Genomic DNA, 16574 nt, shown 5'->3' with positions numbered 1-16574 from the left:
AAGGGTAACTCGGAAATGGCCTATTCATCAACCCCAACTGTCCAACAACCAAGAACCTTCGAAAAAAAACGCAATTATTGAACAAATGGTGTTTGCTTATGAAATGGTTGTAATGGTTTACAGTCGTTCTTTATCAACCCCAACTGCCTAACGACCAACAACCTTTGAAAGAATGCAATTATCGAACAGATGGTGTTTGCTCCTGAAATCGGTTATTAACGGATTACAGTTGATTTTCATCAACCCCAACTGTCTAACAACCAAAAAACCTTTGAAAGAATTCAATTATCGAACAGATGGTGTTTGCTCCTGAAATCAGTTAGTAACGGATTACAGTTGATTTTCATCAACCCCAACTGTCTAACAACCAACAACCTTTGAAAGAATGCAATTATCGAACAAATGGTGTTTGCTCCTGAAATCTGTTAGTAACGGATTACAGTTGTTCTTCATCAACCCCAACTGTCTAACAACCAAAAAAACCTTTGAAAGAATTCAATTATCGTAAAGATGGTGTTTGCTTCTGAAACGGTTAGTAACGGATTACAATTGATCTTCATTAACCCCAACTGTCTAACAACCAACAACCTTTAAAAGAATTTAATTATCGTACAGATGATGTTTGCTTCTGAAATGTTAGTAACGGTTTACAGTTTTTCTTCGTCGACAACCAGCAACCCTTGAAATAATGTTATAATCGTAATAATTGTTTTGCAGTGTTCTCTCTTGCGCCCTGCTGTTTAAGAACCGAAAAGCTTTGAAATAATACATTTATCGTACTTTTTTTGCATCTTTTACAGCTGTTTAATAATCTTTTCTCTTTAATTCTTGATGGTCGTATCGTTAATGAATGGTTCTTTTCAAAGACTTATCATAATTAATTGCAGCTGTGGTTAACTAATATAAACCAAATGTTCGGTGTTCAAACTTGTCTGTTTGCAGTTGAAGCTAAAATGCGAAGATGAAGCTATTTAAATCACCTCTTGGGGCAATACTCTGTACCTCGCTGTTTCTCTGCCAATATCTGGTTTATGTGCAAGCCGATGGTTAGTGGTAGTTTGTAAAACTAAATATTTTCTTATAGAAAACTTCTATTTTTAATATCGAAAGACTGTGAAAACATTAACAAAAAATCAATGTGGGAAGTTTCCAATTGTTTTTTTGGTCCAACAAAAATTATTTTATCTCACAGAGTAAGCTAGCAAATCTTTACCCGGTGTAATGAACTATTTCGCGGCGCATTAATACAGTACAGCGAAAGAGAAATGAAATAAACAGTCAGTACAGCAAAAGCCTGAGGGTTCTTACATCTTCCTCGCCCTCTCGTTGTGCCACACTGGAGATGGGAGTTTCGCATTTACGTCCGAGGGTTAATGCATCACCTCTATGGCTTTCTTTCTACAAATTGATTACTTTCTTATCACAAAATCTCGATTGCTACTGTTTTATTCTAGAATGCAAGGCGCCTCTAGGAATGGACGAGGGGAGTATCCCGGACGATGCCATTTCCGCTTCATCCCAGGTAAGAGACATTAACGATATAATTCCGGGACGGGATGAAATGCCTAAACTACAAAGATGTAAAGTGGGTTAAATGTATTCTAAATTGACTAAAAATAGGTACCCTTTAAGTTAACAAATTAAAATTAATTTTCAACTCAAACTAATCTTAACTATGGACTTTTTCAAATCCGTGAGAACGAGGATAAACAAAGACGAGGGAAGAGAGAGTCCACAATAACATGCAAAGGTCTCTTTGAGACTACGACCGTTTTACATTAGGTTAATAAAATGAAATGACCGTCAATATTATATGCTTCAAATAATAGCAGCAGTATGAGCAGCAGGATAAACAGAAACAGTAAAACATATGGACAAGAATGCGTGACATTTAAACAAAAGTGTTCATCACCAAAAGGGTGGACGAAATAACATTATTTTCTTCAGTTTTTCCATCATTTTGGATCTGATTCACTACAAAGATTTTGGATTTAATATGCTTGAAATAATGAATTTTACTCCATTGTATTTTTAACCCTAAAGTCACTTGAACCTGCCTTAAAATTTGGGTTGAAATGCTCACGTCAATTTAATGATGATGTTATGAATTACCGTATATATTTGCCTAAAAGCTACAGTTACCTAACAAACCGTAAAACTAAAATAAGGTGACATGTATGTGTTATTGGTCGTTTAATAAAAAACACGTACATTTTAATTGTTTGCCACATTTTAAAGTGGGACAGTAACCATGGACCCTCCAATGCAAGACTATACCGTCTAAAGATAGGTCAGAAGTCAGGGGCCTGGTGTTCAAAGGAAAACGACAAGTCACAATGGATTCAAGTGGATCTTCGTGAAATGTTCAAAGTGACCAAGATAGCTACACAAGGCAGGCAAGATAGCGCTCAGTGGGTGACACAATACAAAGTGCCTTACAGCAATGGCGGAGTGCATTTTAACTTTCAGAACAAGGTAGATACACGTAAAATACGTTTTACGATGCTCCATGCTAGGCGTAAATTTTCTTAAGGTTACTATTGATAGAAGCTACTAATTTTAGCGATTTTAAGGAGTTAGGCAAAAAGCGCTAAATTTACTGTCCGCTAAGATTTGTTTTGGTCAAATTTAATATTCGTTAAATTAAAGTAACCCCCACCCCTCCCCCCACACTCCCTCCCACCCCAAAGGGAAACAAAATTAAATATAGTCGACTTGAAAAATTCTTTAAAAAAGATGTGGTAACTTTGTTCTCCGGGTAGTGCAAATGTCCGTTCAATTTCAAGTGAGTTTGTTCTTTTACTGAACATTTATTTCCATCTTAGCTATATTTTTCCTTAAAAACTGGTTTACACGACATCACTAGCTTTTTAAATTTTCTGGAAAATTGCTAAATAATGTTGCCAAATTTTGCTCTGAAACAATTAATATTTATTAATTTAAATTAATAAAAATATTAACCTTAAAGTATTTTGTCAATAATGCCCTGCTTTAGCAAACGCTTCTCGTGTGCACACTCACGTCGAGTCGATTTACTCTCAATTATCTGCGAAGAGAAATGGGAAAGCAAGGGGAGGAGGGAAGGCGCATCCTGAAAAGGGACATGGAACATGGCGCTTTGACAATGTTCTTCTTAATAATAATTTGTAACTAAGAAAATGGTGAAGAAATAAAGCCTCACAAATATAATTGAAATTACTTTAAATGCAGCCTTAGTAATTATCTGTATGGTTCATGGGGGGTGGGAGGGGAAGGAAGTCGTCAATTTTCTTTGACGGCATAGAGGAGTTGGGAAACGCGGTGCAAGTTTGTGTCAATTAAGCCGTTGCTAAGAAAGACGTCCCCAAAGTTTTGTTTTTCTCAGAAAGTTAAAAATATCAATGATGCATGCGTGTGAAATGTGAATAATAGCGGTTTTTGAGTTTAATGTTACACGCCACTCAGATGTTTTTTTTTTTGGCATTTTCTGCCAGATTTCTCACCTGATGTTTCACGCCACTGATAATGTTTTCGTGGCATAGAAAAACAAGCGAAAAATTGTAAACCGTGACAAATTTTTCGATTGTGTTTCCACGCGACCAAAACACCCAGAATATGATAAATCATTTCAGAATCATTGTAGTTATTTTAATTAGTATAATTCTGTTTGTTGTTATAACTTTCCCACCACAAGGTATTTTTATTTCCTAGGTGTACCAAGCTAGCAATGATCAAAATACCGTGGTGTTGAATACTTTAGACGCGCCTATAGAAGCACGTTTTATCCGTGTTCACCCCCAACAATGGCATGGCCATATCTCAATGAGAATGGAACTTTATGGTTGCAGTTTAAAAACAGGTAAATTATGGTTGAAAGAATCAAAGTTGGTTTTGTCAGAACCAAGTGCGCTGTTATAAACTAAATCGTTAAATTTATTAAGCAGAATAACATAATATGCAAGGTTCTTCCACTTACACCCTGCGAGCAGGGCCCTTTTTTGCACTTATATACCTTAGAATAAATTGCTCTGCAAGTATTGCGTCAAATCTTCGTTGAACACGTGCAAAATTTACGTGATGTTGCGCGTGGAATGGCGTGACGGATCGCACACGACCGCGTAAACAAAGTGTTTGTTTTAATGAGAGTTGATGAGAGATTTCTCTCGTTTGGCCCAAGTTGATGATAGTCGATGAGAGTTGACGAAAACTCTCATGAGAGCCAACCATCATCTCCTTACAAGTTCTTTTTTCAAAAAACGACTGTATTCCTTCAATAAAAACATGTCAAGCACCGCTTGAGGTTTTATTAGTGAATTTATGGCAGAAATGTGCGATTTTAACCGTGAAAGTTCTTCTTGGTTTGCGAAAAAAATACGAGATCTTAAATGGTCAACAAGCTGCACGCGAGGACAAACAGTAGCAGATGGCGAGAGCAATCGTCGACTTTAGTGATTTTGAGAGCGTATTGTTGGCGCCGTCTTGGCCGTCAGTTTTTCCAGAAAATTAATGCCCGCGCAGCAAAAAAACAGTTTTATCCGGGCTGACTAACCCTAACTTTGGAGCTGCGGCAACTTCAAAGAAATGACACGATTTATGGAGAGCCTGTTTCTACTTCCCAAATCTCAACCGCAGGGAAGTTAAAAGAGGGCCTGCTTGCAAGGTGTCCCACTTAGAGTAATATGATAAAAGTCGGCGTTGTAACATACCGAAAACAGTTTTCCATTTTTTTTTCCCATTAGGATTACTCATATCCCTTCAGAATACACAATATAGAAGATAATAATGGTTGCGACGAGATACACAGGCGACTCTTACATCAGATAAGAGGAAAAATAGAAATAAAAGATTACCTGCTTTTGTCGCTTCTTTGTTTCTTCATACGCGGTCTGCAAATTGGTGATCTGGCACCGAATAATCTATTGGCGGTCATATGGAGCAAAGAGACTGGAACCGAGAAATCTTCAGAAACACTCGTAGTTCTTAGTTTATGACAAGGGAGGAAACCTAAATGACAGCCTTCAAATATGACATGAATTCACAGCCAACTATTTTTTTTTTGAATTTACCATACTTGCTTGGCAGACAGGAAAAAGGTTGAACTTTATCCATGGGCTTATTTTGTCCATATGTTCCTGAGGTGTACGATATTTTGCGGTCGTTTTATTTGGTTGAATTGGTTGATTTGGTTGAACTTTTCTGCCAGTTAAGGGTCACGGAAGTAAAAAATTCGATTCATTGATCGACAGATGGCGGAAGTAAATGGCATTGTTTGTTCTGATTGGTTCTTTTCAATCCCGGAAGTTTTTGGTTTTTGTTTCGGAAATAGAATGATCTACTAAATATTAAGTTTCGTTCTCAGATGAGATTTCTAAAATATGCAAAGATTTAAAAACCAAAATGCACGTGTAGAACGGTGGTTGCTAATAAAACCATTTGCTAGGCGACGTTCTCGTGTTGTCGATGAAATACATCGGCCGAAGACTAGATTTGTTTACTTTTTATACATAACTACGATTCTGATATTTTGAGCTTGCTTCTCGAGGAAAACACCGCCTTTTTCCAAACTTATCTTCATAAAGCCGAAACAAGAATTGCAAATCAGAAGGTCGCAGAACAAAAGGCGTAATCAACTGAACACTGCCTGCACGTTCTATGCCAAACAGCAACGCCAATGGATAACTACAGGCTACACTTTTTACAGAACGTGTAATTTTACAGAATTTTTATTTGGATTTGAAAGTTGCTTTTAGTATCCGGCCACGGGAAGGTACTGAACCGAAAGACCAAAGAATACGTTCAAACAAAAGCATGATAGACAAGCTTCTTTCATTTCATTTTTTTAACAGTTTGCGCTTCCTTTAATTCAAGGCCGCCGCCGAAGTTGTTTTTACAACTTTACGCAAACTATATATAAGGATTTAGAATTTTTGGTTGGTATTTACACTATTTTTGACAACTCGGGAAGATATTAGGCCATTTTGCATGTACTCCTGTCTCTTCCGCAAGTTACATTTTTACTTCCGGTTTTAAGATGGTATTCCACTTCCGTGAACCTTCACTGGCAGAAAGGCTTGACCATGAAATCTGAGAGTTTCCTCCCTAGTCACTATATAGCACTCGTATAGTGATCGGATGTTTTCGACCGTCCCGGACCCCACGCTTTTCTCGACCTATAACCTGCTAGACCGAGTACTACAAATTCAAATAGGCCGCTAAGCAAAAAAAGCGACGATAAGTAAGGTAAGATTTGTTTTTTATTTATCCTCATGGCTGATATGAGGCCTCCCTGTGTAACCACCTCTAATCTTAACTGTGCAGACGATGTTCAAAACTTTTTATTAATAATTAAAGCAGACGAAACAATAGTGAATGCATTAAACTTACATTGCCAAACCTACCTTCACAGATTCCATTCCTCCATACGAGACGATCGGGTGTTTCAAAGATCACGCTAACCACGCCGTTCCGACAATAGAAGGACAAGATTCCATCTTGGATGGCAGTTACAAGGCAAGACGCAACGCTATCGAGAAATGCTATCGAGCTGCTAAGAAACGGGGATTCCGCGTTTTCGCAGTTCAAGATGGTGGATGGTGTGCAACCAGTGCTTCTGCTGCCAAGACATTCAGGAAATATGGAAAATCAACTGCTTGCAGATCTGATGGTAAAGGCGGACCATGGGCTAATCAAGTTTATTACATCAAAGGGTAAGCAAACATGAGCCACAGTAGTTAATATGATAGCGCTTATCTCTTCAATGTTCAAATCCCTCTCATTTTAATTTTTCAGAGGTGATCTATTATAACTTGACCATTTCCTTGGTTTTTCGTTAGTTTCGAGGAAGAATAGCTTGGTTTCCTTATTTTTATGTCTGGTCCGGACATGTCTTTCACTTAGCAAAATTCGTAATACATACGTGTTTGTTTTGCTGTGTGCGTTTCTTATCCAGGTTATAATGATGTGGGCGGATATAAAGATACTTCGAGTCGTGCTATCCAAACATTGGAAGGAAAGAATTCTATCTTGAATGGATCTTATTCTTCTCGAACGATCCCATTGCAAAATTCGCCGTGGCTGCAATGAAAGCGGGTTACAGCATGTTTGCAGTTCACTGTTCGACAAGTATGGAAAATCTACGGCTTGTAAGGCTGATGGTGAAGGTGGAGGGTGGGCCAATCACGTTTATTCTCTTAGGTGCGTTGATGTAAATCATTGATGTAAATCAGTGAATGCTGAAGTTGGCAAATAAAAAAAATGTCACAGACAGTTTGTGTTTTGTTTTTTTGTGCGATGTGAAAGAGTGGATAAATTCCCGTTTTGGGTGTTAGTTATCCTATACAAAATAATAACAAACTTCAGTTGATTTAGTAGGTGTTTGCGGTATGCAGAATAATAAATGTTTAGTTTTACAGGTGTTTTGACTTTGCACAGGTTTATATCATTAATCTTGTAATGCGACTAAAGGTGGATTTCCACTGACGCGTAAATTTTTACGTGCGTGAAAAAAATTAGAGACAATGTATGAACGGCCTGCGTAAACGTGTACGCAAGCCGTTCATACATTGTCTCTAATTTTTTTACGCACGTAAAAAATACGCGTCAGTGGAAATCCACCATAAGTGAAGGCCAAGCAGGGCGGTACCTATAGCGTGGGAGGAGGAGGGGTGGGGAGTGGGGGGTGAGGGTAGTTGCACCCGCCAGAAAAGCTAAATTTCTATTATAGTGTTTGATTTTACTGGGCTATTTCTTGTAGCTATATTGGAGATTGCCCACGCAGACAAAACACCCAGAACCGGCTCTGCCAATTTGATAGGTAATCACACGAGTGAGTAAAAAAATGGGACGACCGCGTTGTGGACGTCCATTTTGTTTAATCAGGAGTAATACCACATACATAATTGGACGACGCGGAGCTCTATTACCAATTAAGACAAAGTAAGACTCAAGCTTCGACGATTTATGACCAATATCAAAAAAATCTAAAAATAATCACTGGACACTTATTGGAGGCTTTGTTATTGGACGTCTTAGAACTATTTTGTAGGTCAGATTTTATTTTGGATTTTATTCTCTAGCAGTTTGATGGATTACTGGTTTAAAATTTGGGGAGCTATAGGGATTCTGTCGGGAGGCGCTGCTGGGGGGTAACCCTGCGATGGACTAGCATCCCATCCAGGGGGAGGGGGGGGGGGGGCAATACTCCTAGTCGCTTAATGCTACGGAAACCGGGAGAAGCTCCGGCTGTATGGGCCACTTGGCTCGGACACATACTTTATAGGGACTCTGTGGTGGGGTGGTAGTATAGGAATTTAGCTATTATAAGTTTAATATGTTTGAACACAAAAAACCCCTAGGCTTATGATTTTTTTGTTGAAATATTTCTGACGACCGATGCTTAATGTGGGTGTGGCTGGGCTTGGAAAGACAGTTTGAGGTCACAGGGCTAGGCAATCAACAAACAACACCGAGAACGTTAACTACAACAAAAGCTCTTATAGCTTAAAACTGCGCTGGTCCGCGACCACTCAAGGGGAACCATGTGGGGGTGGGGGGGAACAACAAATGCACCCCTCCCCTTATCCCCTTTACCTGCGTCAAACAATGTTGCGACTGACAAACAAAATGGCAAATAAACACCTTGTGTGACATTTCATTGTTGACTAGTTCCATCCGAAATTAAATATTTTTCTTATACGCTATTGCAGGCCAAATTTAATTCCCACCATCCTGATCCGTGAAACCAAAAAATCTTTTAAATCAGCATCCAGTGTTGTATTGAATTCCGGTTTAAAGATTGAATAACTCGCTCCGAATAATGGAGCAAATAATTAAATCAAATTTGAGAAGAACACTAGAGCTGCTTTTGCTGAATGGAAATTCCCCGGAGAATTAATTTACCAATGACGTAAATCTTCAAGTCAGGACATGTTTGTCTCAGTAGCTTTCCTTCAGATTTCAGAAATCCTCTAGATGACACAGCTCCAAAAATACATAACGGTAAAAAATCGAACATTTTACACTTAACATGGTAGGTTAAGTTCAAAGGATTTGTTTTGTTTTCATTTGTAGCAGATTTAAAGCCTTCAGAGCATTGCGTTATTCTTACCGATCAGTGCCTTGTGAAAGTAAAAATTTGCTAAAAATTTGCAAAAATTTTGCAAAAATTTTGTAAAAATTTGCACATTCCAGGACACAAACGTAATGTAAATAATGCAAATTTTTGCCCGCTAAAGCGTATTTGTCTTTTAAAACATGAAATTTTAGTATTTTCTTTGATTCAAACGCTTCAAAATACTTCGCATTGAGTTTTTTAGGTAAAGACCAAAGGATTCGCAAAGATTTGAAAAGTAGCTGATAATAGCTTTGAAAAATTACGTGACTCGAGGTCTAGCCGATCGAAAGTGAAACTTGTCATATCAGCACATTCTTTTACACCAACGTAATGGTATTTATTCACAGATTCTGGCCCACTGGATTCTATTTCTCTTTGAAAGCGTGGAAATTTAGTATTTTCCACGAGTCAAACGCCTCAAAATCGAATATTTCACACTTAACATTCTTTGTAAAGGCAAAAAATCAGAACAATTTTCCATTTGTAACTGTTTTGTTGCTTCTAAACATCGCGTGACCTGAAGCGCGACCGAGTGGAGGTCTGGGTCTACTCACAGACGAAACTAAAAAAATAACAACAACGTGCAGAGCAAGAACTGCGCAGCGCAGTTAATAAGGAAATAATGAAAAGGGCTACTTTTCTTCTTTCCGCTTTCCACTTTAACAGGGATAGATTAATAATATCAATGTTCCATGCACCTTATAGAACCCAACGGATATCAAGCACTGATTTACATAGACTTGCCACAGGGGTACCCTTTTGAGCGACGAAGTCGCGATAAATGAACGACGGAGTCGCGATAGCGAGCGTCGAAGTCGCGAGAAGCGAGCGACGCAACAGCCACAAGGCACTATCTCGTGCGCAGGAGTCTTCAGGCTACTTTGTTGTTATCGGTAGGTGATAAAGGACGTCTCTCGATCGAGAAATCGATTACTTGCCCCTGATACAATAAGGACGCTATTTTCTGTGCTGAGGGTGCTCCTGTGCTAGTAGAATAGTTCTTCGTAGTCCAGCTTGAGGGTTTGGCCTCATTCCTGCCTTTCAGACACCATAAAAAAACCACAGAAGTGACCGACTTTTGGCGCTTTTTGAGTGGACTCCGAGGTAACCCTACGGCATTAGCAAATTTAAAACCTACAAATGAGTATGTAGATTTTGTGTGAAAGCGTTGCAAAACGAAAAAATATTATTGAGGACGAATTACAGTCGGAGCTTTCGTAAGCGGACACCCTCGGGACACGAAAAGAGTGTCCGAAACTAGAGCTGGCCGCTTACGAGAATGGTTCTTGTAAGCGGTCACCAGAGATGTAGGGGATAGATGGCCGCTTACAGAAGTTTCCCAGCTAACAATAACCGGACGGACGAAGATGACGACAAAAAAAGCACTGAAATATGGCGCTGTAGTTACTGTAAAATCATTGTGCCGAACGGCGGTGTGAAATTGATTGATAAAAACAAGATACAGCGGTTGTTAACAGGATTTCTTGGGGGTGCCCGCTTACAGGAGCTTAAAAACAAAGAAAAATCGAACTTGTAATCTCTGAAGGTGTCCGCAGCCGCTTACGAGAATGTCCGCTTACGAGAATGTAAACGTACAGAGTTTGCATGGGAGTTAAAACAGGATTTCAAACAAGGCGGCCGTAAGTAGAGCTGTCCGCTTACGAGAGTGTCCGTTAAGAGAGCTTCGAATGTACAACATTTTGAGTTTCCGGGAACAAAGATAAGAGAAAAAAATGAAGCTTAATTGGACTTACACGTTTAAACTGTTCAAATTGTTCATGATACACATAACTCGGCAGCTATTCAGCTGTAGATTTTTTGGCTTTGCCTCATCATTTTTATAAAACAAAGTGTAAAGACAAACGTGTTTTTGCAAATACCGCATAGATGCAAAGGAGTTTAATGATTCTCATATTAAAGGAAAAAAGTAAATGTATATTTGTTTTTACAATGAATTAAAACGTTCTTGGTACAAAAAATGTTGTTGTCATTAATCTACAAGAAAATTTAATGAAAAACTTTTAATTAAAATTTCCACATTGAGTAAAAAAACCTAGTGAATATTTCTCAAAATGTGGTTCACATCAGTTCATATTATTAAGGTGTTCCTCAAGGAAAATTCCCAAAATGAGTAAAGCTTTTTAACCTTTAGTTGGGTAATGTTTTGGTAAATGTTTGTGTTCATTTTATTTCAGTTTGGGCATTGTCATATCAATGTCGATTTTTTTTACATTTTGGCCAATTTTGGCATTATGGGAAAATCTTAACACACAAGATTGTGCATCCAAGATGGCGGATTTTAAAGGAAGCCAATCGCGGGCTCATTTCCCGATCAGCGGTATGGAATTGAGGTTAGCTACGCAGCTGTCGTGAAAATTCAAGAAAACATTTATCTTGTGTTTTGTCCGCTTGACAAGCCACCCATATTATGAGGGCAAATGCAATTGTTTTCTTTTTATATTATTTCGGTTTCTGCAGTCACACGTAGAGTCAGAGGGGGTGACTAGCCCCTTGCAGACTTGCCATTCTCCATATTTGCCAGCTTGTTCAGGATTCCAGCAAGGCCTTCACAGCTACTGTAGTGGCCCCGGGACCTAAGTCCCACTGTACTTTACCCTGACAGGCAATCCCCTTCTCCACTGTTGCCCACTTCCCACGAACGAGGACGTTAGAAGTTGGTCTTTTGGGAGGCAAATGCGTCCAATGGCGCGATAAGGACAGATGATGACGATAATAATAAAATACAGTTGTTTTCACTTTTATTGGTAACATTTAATGGTGAAAAGTTAAGATTCAATTTCTTTAGGTATAATGTTTTAGTTGTTAACAAACAAAACAGGCGAGAAGCCCATTTGCCATCACAGTAAGCTCGTTTCTGTTTCGACCGTCAGTTCATAACATAACATAACATAACTTAATTTATTTCCACAAATTCCTTTTTACACAAATTAAAACTAAAAACCTTTTTATGTTTTCAAATATATATAAATATATTTTATTTTACTATTAAGTTCGGGGATGGAGGCAAAGTGAACCGTTAGGTTTTCTAGTTGGCCCCCATGTGCAAAAATAAGTTGATTTTGTATACCAGGCTGGCGCTAGGAATCAATGGAAAGCAAAGAAAGAAATGTGAATAGGAAAGGAAAAAACAATGCATATTAACAATTTTTATATTTTATTTTTTTAATTTATTATATCGCAATCAAATATATTTATGCAACTTATGTTGGTTTGTTATGTTAAAATTATTTGGGGCGTTTTACATTTGCAAAACATTTCCGCGAATTTCCGTTGGAATTCGAAATTTTCGATCGGGAAGAGCGCGTTCCATTTAGACACTAATCTCATTCGTTCTCCGGCTCCTCTCTGTTTCTCCCTCGAATTTCCCGCGAAAATTCAAAATGGCGGCTCAGATGTTGAATTTTAGTTTTGCTTGAGTCTGTCAGATAATGCAGCTGGGCATGAACTCGACGAAAACCCATTAAATCTTAATATAACTAATCAGAAACCTCAAAAGATGATTCGAATTCTTGGAGAACTTTACACTTGCATGAGAAAGGAACGTTTTACCAGTAAACTGACAGCACAACGAACAGTTTAAGCTTATATAGTATTTAGGCGAGCATAACCAAGACGAAAATCCACGCTTAAAAATACAACAACCTGAATAAATAAGGTAAGTAACCAATTACCCGGTACGTATTTCTTATAAGTGGCAATTCTCACCTAAAGTTGTACAGGCATGCTTTAAGAATTCATCTGTGTAAATCGTGCTAAACCCACATCCAGGACACATAAATGTCATGGACGCCATGTTATAAACTTCGCAGACAAAAACCGCGCCAAGGAGCATGGCACTAGTGAAACGAGGCAAATGGTACAGGATTTTCCGATCATTTCGGTAAAAACGGTAAAAGAGGAATACCTCTGAAGGTATTCCTCTTTCTCCGAAAAATTTCCAGTGGAAAAGTCGGTTCTATTTGATTTTTCACCGGAACAACCGGTTTCTCCGTGCAAATGGAAAACGCCATTGGTTTAGCTCCATCTCTAACTAGTTGTCATAAACATTATGAATAAGCACGGCAAATAAATCGGTGACGTCACCGATCGGTAGTTTACCAACACTCCAAGTTCCAATTCGATCTTGGATGCGCGTACACGTCTTAACTGTTCTGTGTAAATATATTTACATTTTGCTAACCAGAGAACTAACAGTTGACGAAACAGCAATTCTTGTTTTTAACTGGTAAGCACATTTAAATAACAAACACAAGGCATACATCTCCAATATATTACCAAAAGAAACGTTAAACAAGGCAGACCAACTTCACGAGTCGCTTCGGTAGCGACTTCTGGTCTACTTTCTCCTGACTCACGCTAAATTGTTATAATAAATAAAACCTCTAAGTATTTAGCTAAAGCTCTCTTTCACTTTTTTTTACAGAACAACAACATTGTATTTTTTGTATCGCAATGAAAACGTACGGACAGTGTTTGTTCTCTCCTAGCAGGCTTGGTCTGATGCTGTCAAAATCTGTTAAAGCAAAAACAAACAAAACAAAACAAATAATATTAATAATTTGTTATGCTAGATTGCGACAAAAACAAACATACCCGCACGCACTATTATAATTGCGCTAGCTGTAATCTTTTACCGTGTTTTATGTTTTATATGTTATGTACAATTCGTTTTATGGGTTCCGTTTCACTTTACCAATCCACATTTTCAAATGTGTTTTTGCATTGATCATGGCGCAAGGTTGTTTTATATTTCTCATAGGTTTCAAAAACGGATCTCTGCCTCTGATATTATACACTCTAAACTGGCTCACACAGAACAATATTATAACACGTTTTTGTGCTAGTATCGCTGTATATAATGAGTCTCACAGTATTTTGGTGACTGAGCCGAAAGTACAAAAAATGGGTCCAGTAAGAGGATTATTTTATCAAAGATCTCACTTTTTCTGAATTTATGATTTTTAACTGCGTTTTTAGTTCTTTGACAGATAAAACGGATAAAAAAGAACACAGGGCATCTGTTAAGCGATCTTTTAGATTAGAATAAACACCGTGCGATTTTGTTTCTGTACATAACAGATATCCAGCGATATACGTAGGTTGCGAAGATTCGCCCGAAATCTTGTAAAGCGCTGCATAATTACAGTTTTCTTTTTTTTCTTTTTTTTAACCCGAAGAAAGGAACATCAACGAAATCTTAAAAATTATACGAGAGGCTCAAACATTGCTAACCATGCTTGGCAAAATAATCACTCAATTGACTTTGATGGCACTACCGTGATAGACAAAGGCAATTACCGTATTCGAAGAACACTAGAATCTTGGCACACTGCCAAAACTGTCGGCGCAGACAATAATTCCAAACCGTTGCCAAGACAATATTCTATCTTATGTAATTCTTAATTTGTCTGTTTTTGTCCTTTTTTAGCTTTTTACACTTCTATTGTATTTTAGTTTTTAATCTTTTCACACCCTCCCTTGCATATATTTCCAACCACGCGCTTTCTCTTTTTTACATTCGTTAAAGGCTATAGTAAAATAGCCGAAAGCTCATATTTGTATTAACTTTTTAAACCAGAGAACGCTTTTTTACACTTTTAATACAGTTTCCTAGCTGCAAAATGTGTTTCGTTGACAATTTGTTGAATAATAAAACAATTATCCTGCTTAATCTTGTTGAATATCGTCTGATTTTAGCCAACTCGGTCTACGACCTCGTCGGCTAGGTATCAGGCGATATTCCCGCGGGATTTCGCAGGTTAATTGCTAACTATTCCACCTCCGAGCAACTCGCGCGCGAAAACCACACTCGTTAACGGAATTAACTGATCAAAAGTGATCCTTTCAGTCTATATTATCTCACTATTTCAGTACTGTGTTGTGAAATAGTAAAATAACTGACCTCTTGAAGGTGTTGTGAGCTCACATTGAAATGTATCCATCCTTTGTTTTCACCTGTCATTTCGGGTATTATGCCTTGAGAGTTAACTCGTCGGTTAATGATACAAATCCAAGAAGTTATTGTGCCGTTGGATGACTGCGTTTGTTGCATGTCAAAAGAAAAACACTCTTCATGTCGTAAGCAAATGTCGAGACATTCCATCTTTGTGAATACGGATCGCCTAAAAATCTTCATCCCTGTGTGTGCCATAAATCTTCCAGGTAGCTGACGACGTTGTAAGATTTTTTGGAAATTTCCAGGCGCATTTTGACACGATCGACAGCACTGGCGAACAACCAAAATAAGAAGAACCGCCGTAAAGACCACAGGTGAACGTGCTATCGACATTATTTGTTTGTGTCTTCTCCTGATATGGATTCCAACGGAAAACTAAGTCAACGCTCCGATCATTATCTATTAGCGCAAAAGCTATTGATTTGTTTTTGAAAATTTTTTATATTTGCTGCCTAATGAAACCTTCTAAAATTCTGCAGAAAAAGTAATTATTTTGTCAGCATTCGTACTGTCAATAAGTCAAAAGGGAAATGTAATATTATGTTAACAAAGCTTGCTGTTGAAGTTTAAAACATGAATATTATTATCCGTTACCGACTGAAACAGTTATTTTACAGATTCATCGAGCTCAAGTTTAGGTTTTGTTCAGAAGCCAGTCGAAAAATAAGCAACGAATTGTCGAAAAACGACCAAATTAGGAGAGGAATAAAAACTATATTTTTCATGATTTTAATAAAGGAAGAAAACATCATGTATCTGATTATAGGCAGGAATAGATTATGGCCTAATTAAGCTGTTGCTTGTTTTTAAAGTTGCAGCACCAAGAGGAAAAAAACTAATTAGTAGCAAAATTTGATATCTTCATAACAGATACTTTGCGTGCAATCTTTATCGAGATAGTGGACAGACATATACTAAGGATCAGTCATTGGACGATCCATTCTTTCATACATAATTGCTAAAAATAAAAGACATTATATGCGGAAATGCAAGCTTTTTGTTTTTATGTGCTATTCCGTAAGTTAACCCTAAAGAAATTACGTCACAAAGAGCAAAAGATATCTATTTTTAATTTTTATCTCAAACATCTCAGCGGTCCAGAATACTTATCCTTCAATCTGATTGGCTAATTGCACCTTTTCCAGCGGATTGGATTTTCCCATCCGGACCCCGCATACGGACCGCTCACGGCGCGAAATGATTTGGAGCGTCGGACGAACCGAAAATTTAAGGTTTTTGCATTCTAAAATCGAGATAGCTGCTAGCCTGTACCTTTTCAAAATGTGATAGGACAAAAAAGTAGTGGAATTAAGATGGCTCGACTGGATTTTTAAGGGGTAACACCGCTCAAGTTTGAGAATTAACTACGTCGCCATTAACAATGCTATCGAAACACGATCACCACAGCTTTATTAGATAAAGATTAAAATTTATTATGGCCAGTGTTATATTGACATCAGAGTTGCCGTAGCAATGTAATGACGTGATTATGTTTTTTTATTATTT

The 16574-nt window shown here is 37.9% G+C and overlaps 2 protein-coding genes across 3 annotated transcripts in view; one reads left to right on the top strand and one right to left on the bottom strand.

Moving 5' to 3' along the window:
* The window catches only part of LOC144664376 (uncharacterized), a 53067-nt gene extending 37497 nt beyond the window's left edge, over positions 1 to 15570 (bottom strand). Inside the window, exons 1-2 of one of the 2 annotated variants that reach the window (XR_013572772.1) lie at positions 15015 to 15570; positions 13388 to 13625 (exon numbers count right to left, since the gene is read on the bottom strand). Coding sequence is in view for 1 of the 2 variants with exons in the window: in XM_078525496.1 (XP_078381622.1) it covers positions 13596 to 13625; positions 15015 to 15401 (417 nt within the window). In the remaining variant the exon portion in view is untranslated. Of the gene's footprint in view, positions 1 to 11876; positions 13626 to 15014 lie in introns of those variants that run through there. The other variant, XM_078525496.1, reaches the window with a different exon arrangement.
* Positions 941 to 7215, top strand: LOC144663976 (retinoschisin-like). The gene is made up of 6 exons (XM_078525072.1): positions 941 to 1046; positions 1455 to 1522; positions 2239 to 2475; positions 3691 to 3838; positions 6386 to 6686; positions 6929 to 7215. The coding sequence occupies exons 1-6, from the start codon at positions 962 to 964 to the stop codon at positions 6933 to 6935; spliced, it is 846 nt and encodes a 281-aa protein (XP_078381198.1). The 5' UTR covers positions 941 to 961; the 3' UTR covers positions 6936 to 7215.
* Positions 15571 to 16574: the final 1004 nt, after the last annotated feature.

This window comes from Oculina patagonica, chromosome 8 (assembly GCF_052425735.1).
Source record: "Oculina patagonica isolate OP01 chromosome 8, crgOcupat, whole genome shotgun sequence".
Lineage (NCBI taxonomy): Eukaryota > Metazoa > Cnidaria > Anthozoa > Scleractinia > Oculinidae > Oculina > Oculina patagonica.
Note: the sequence above shows the minus strand (reverse complement) of the source record. Positions and strands in the feature narration are given on the sequence as shown.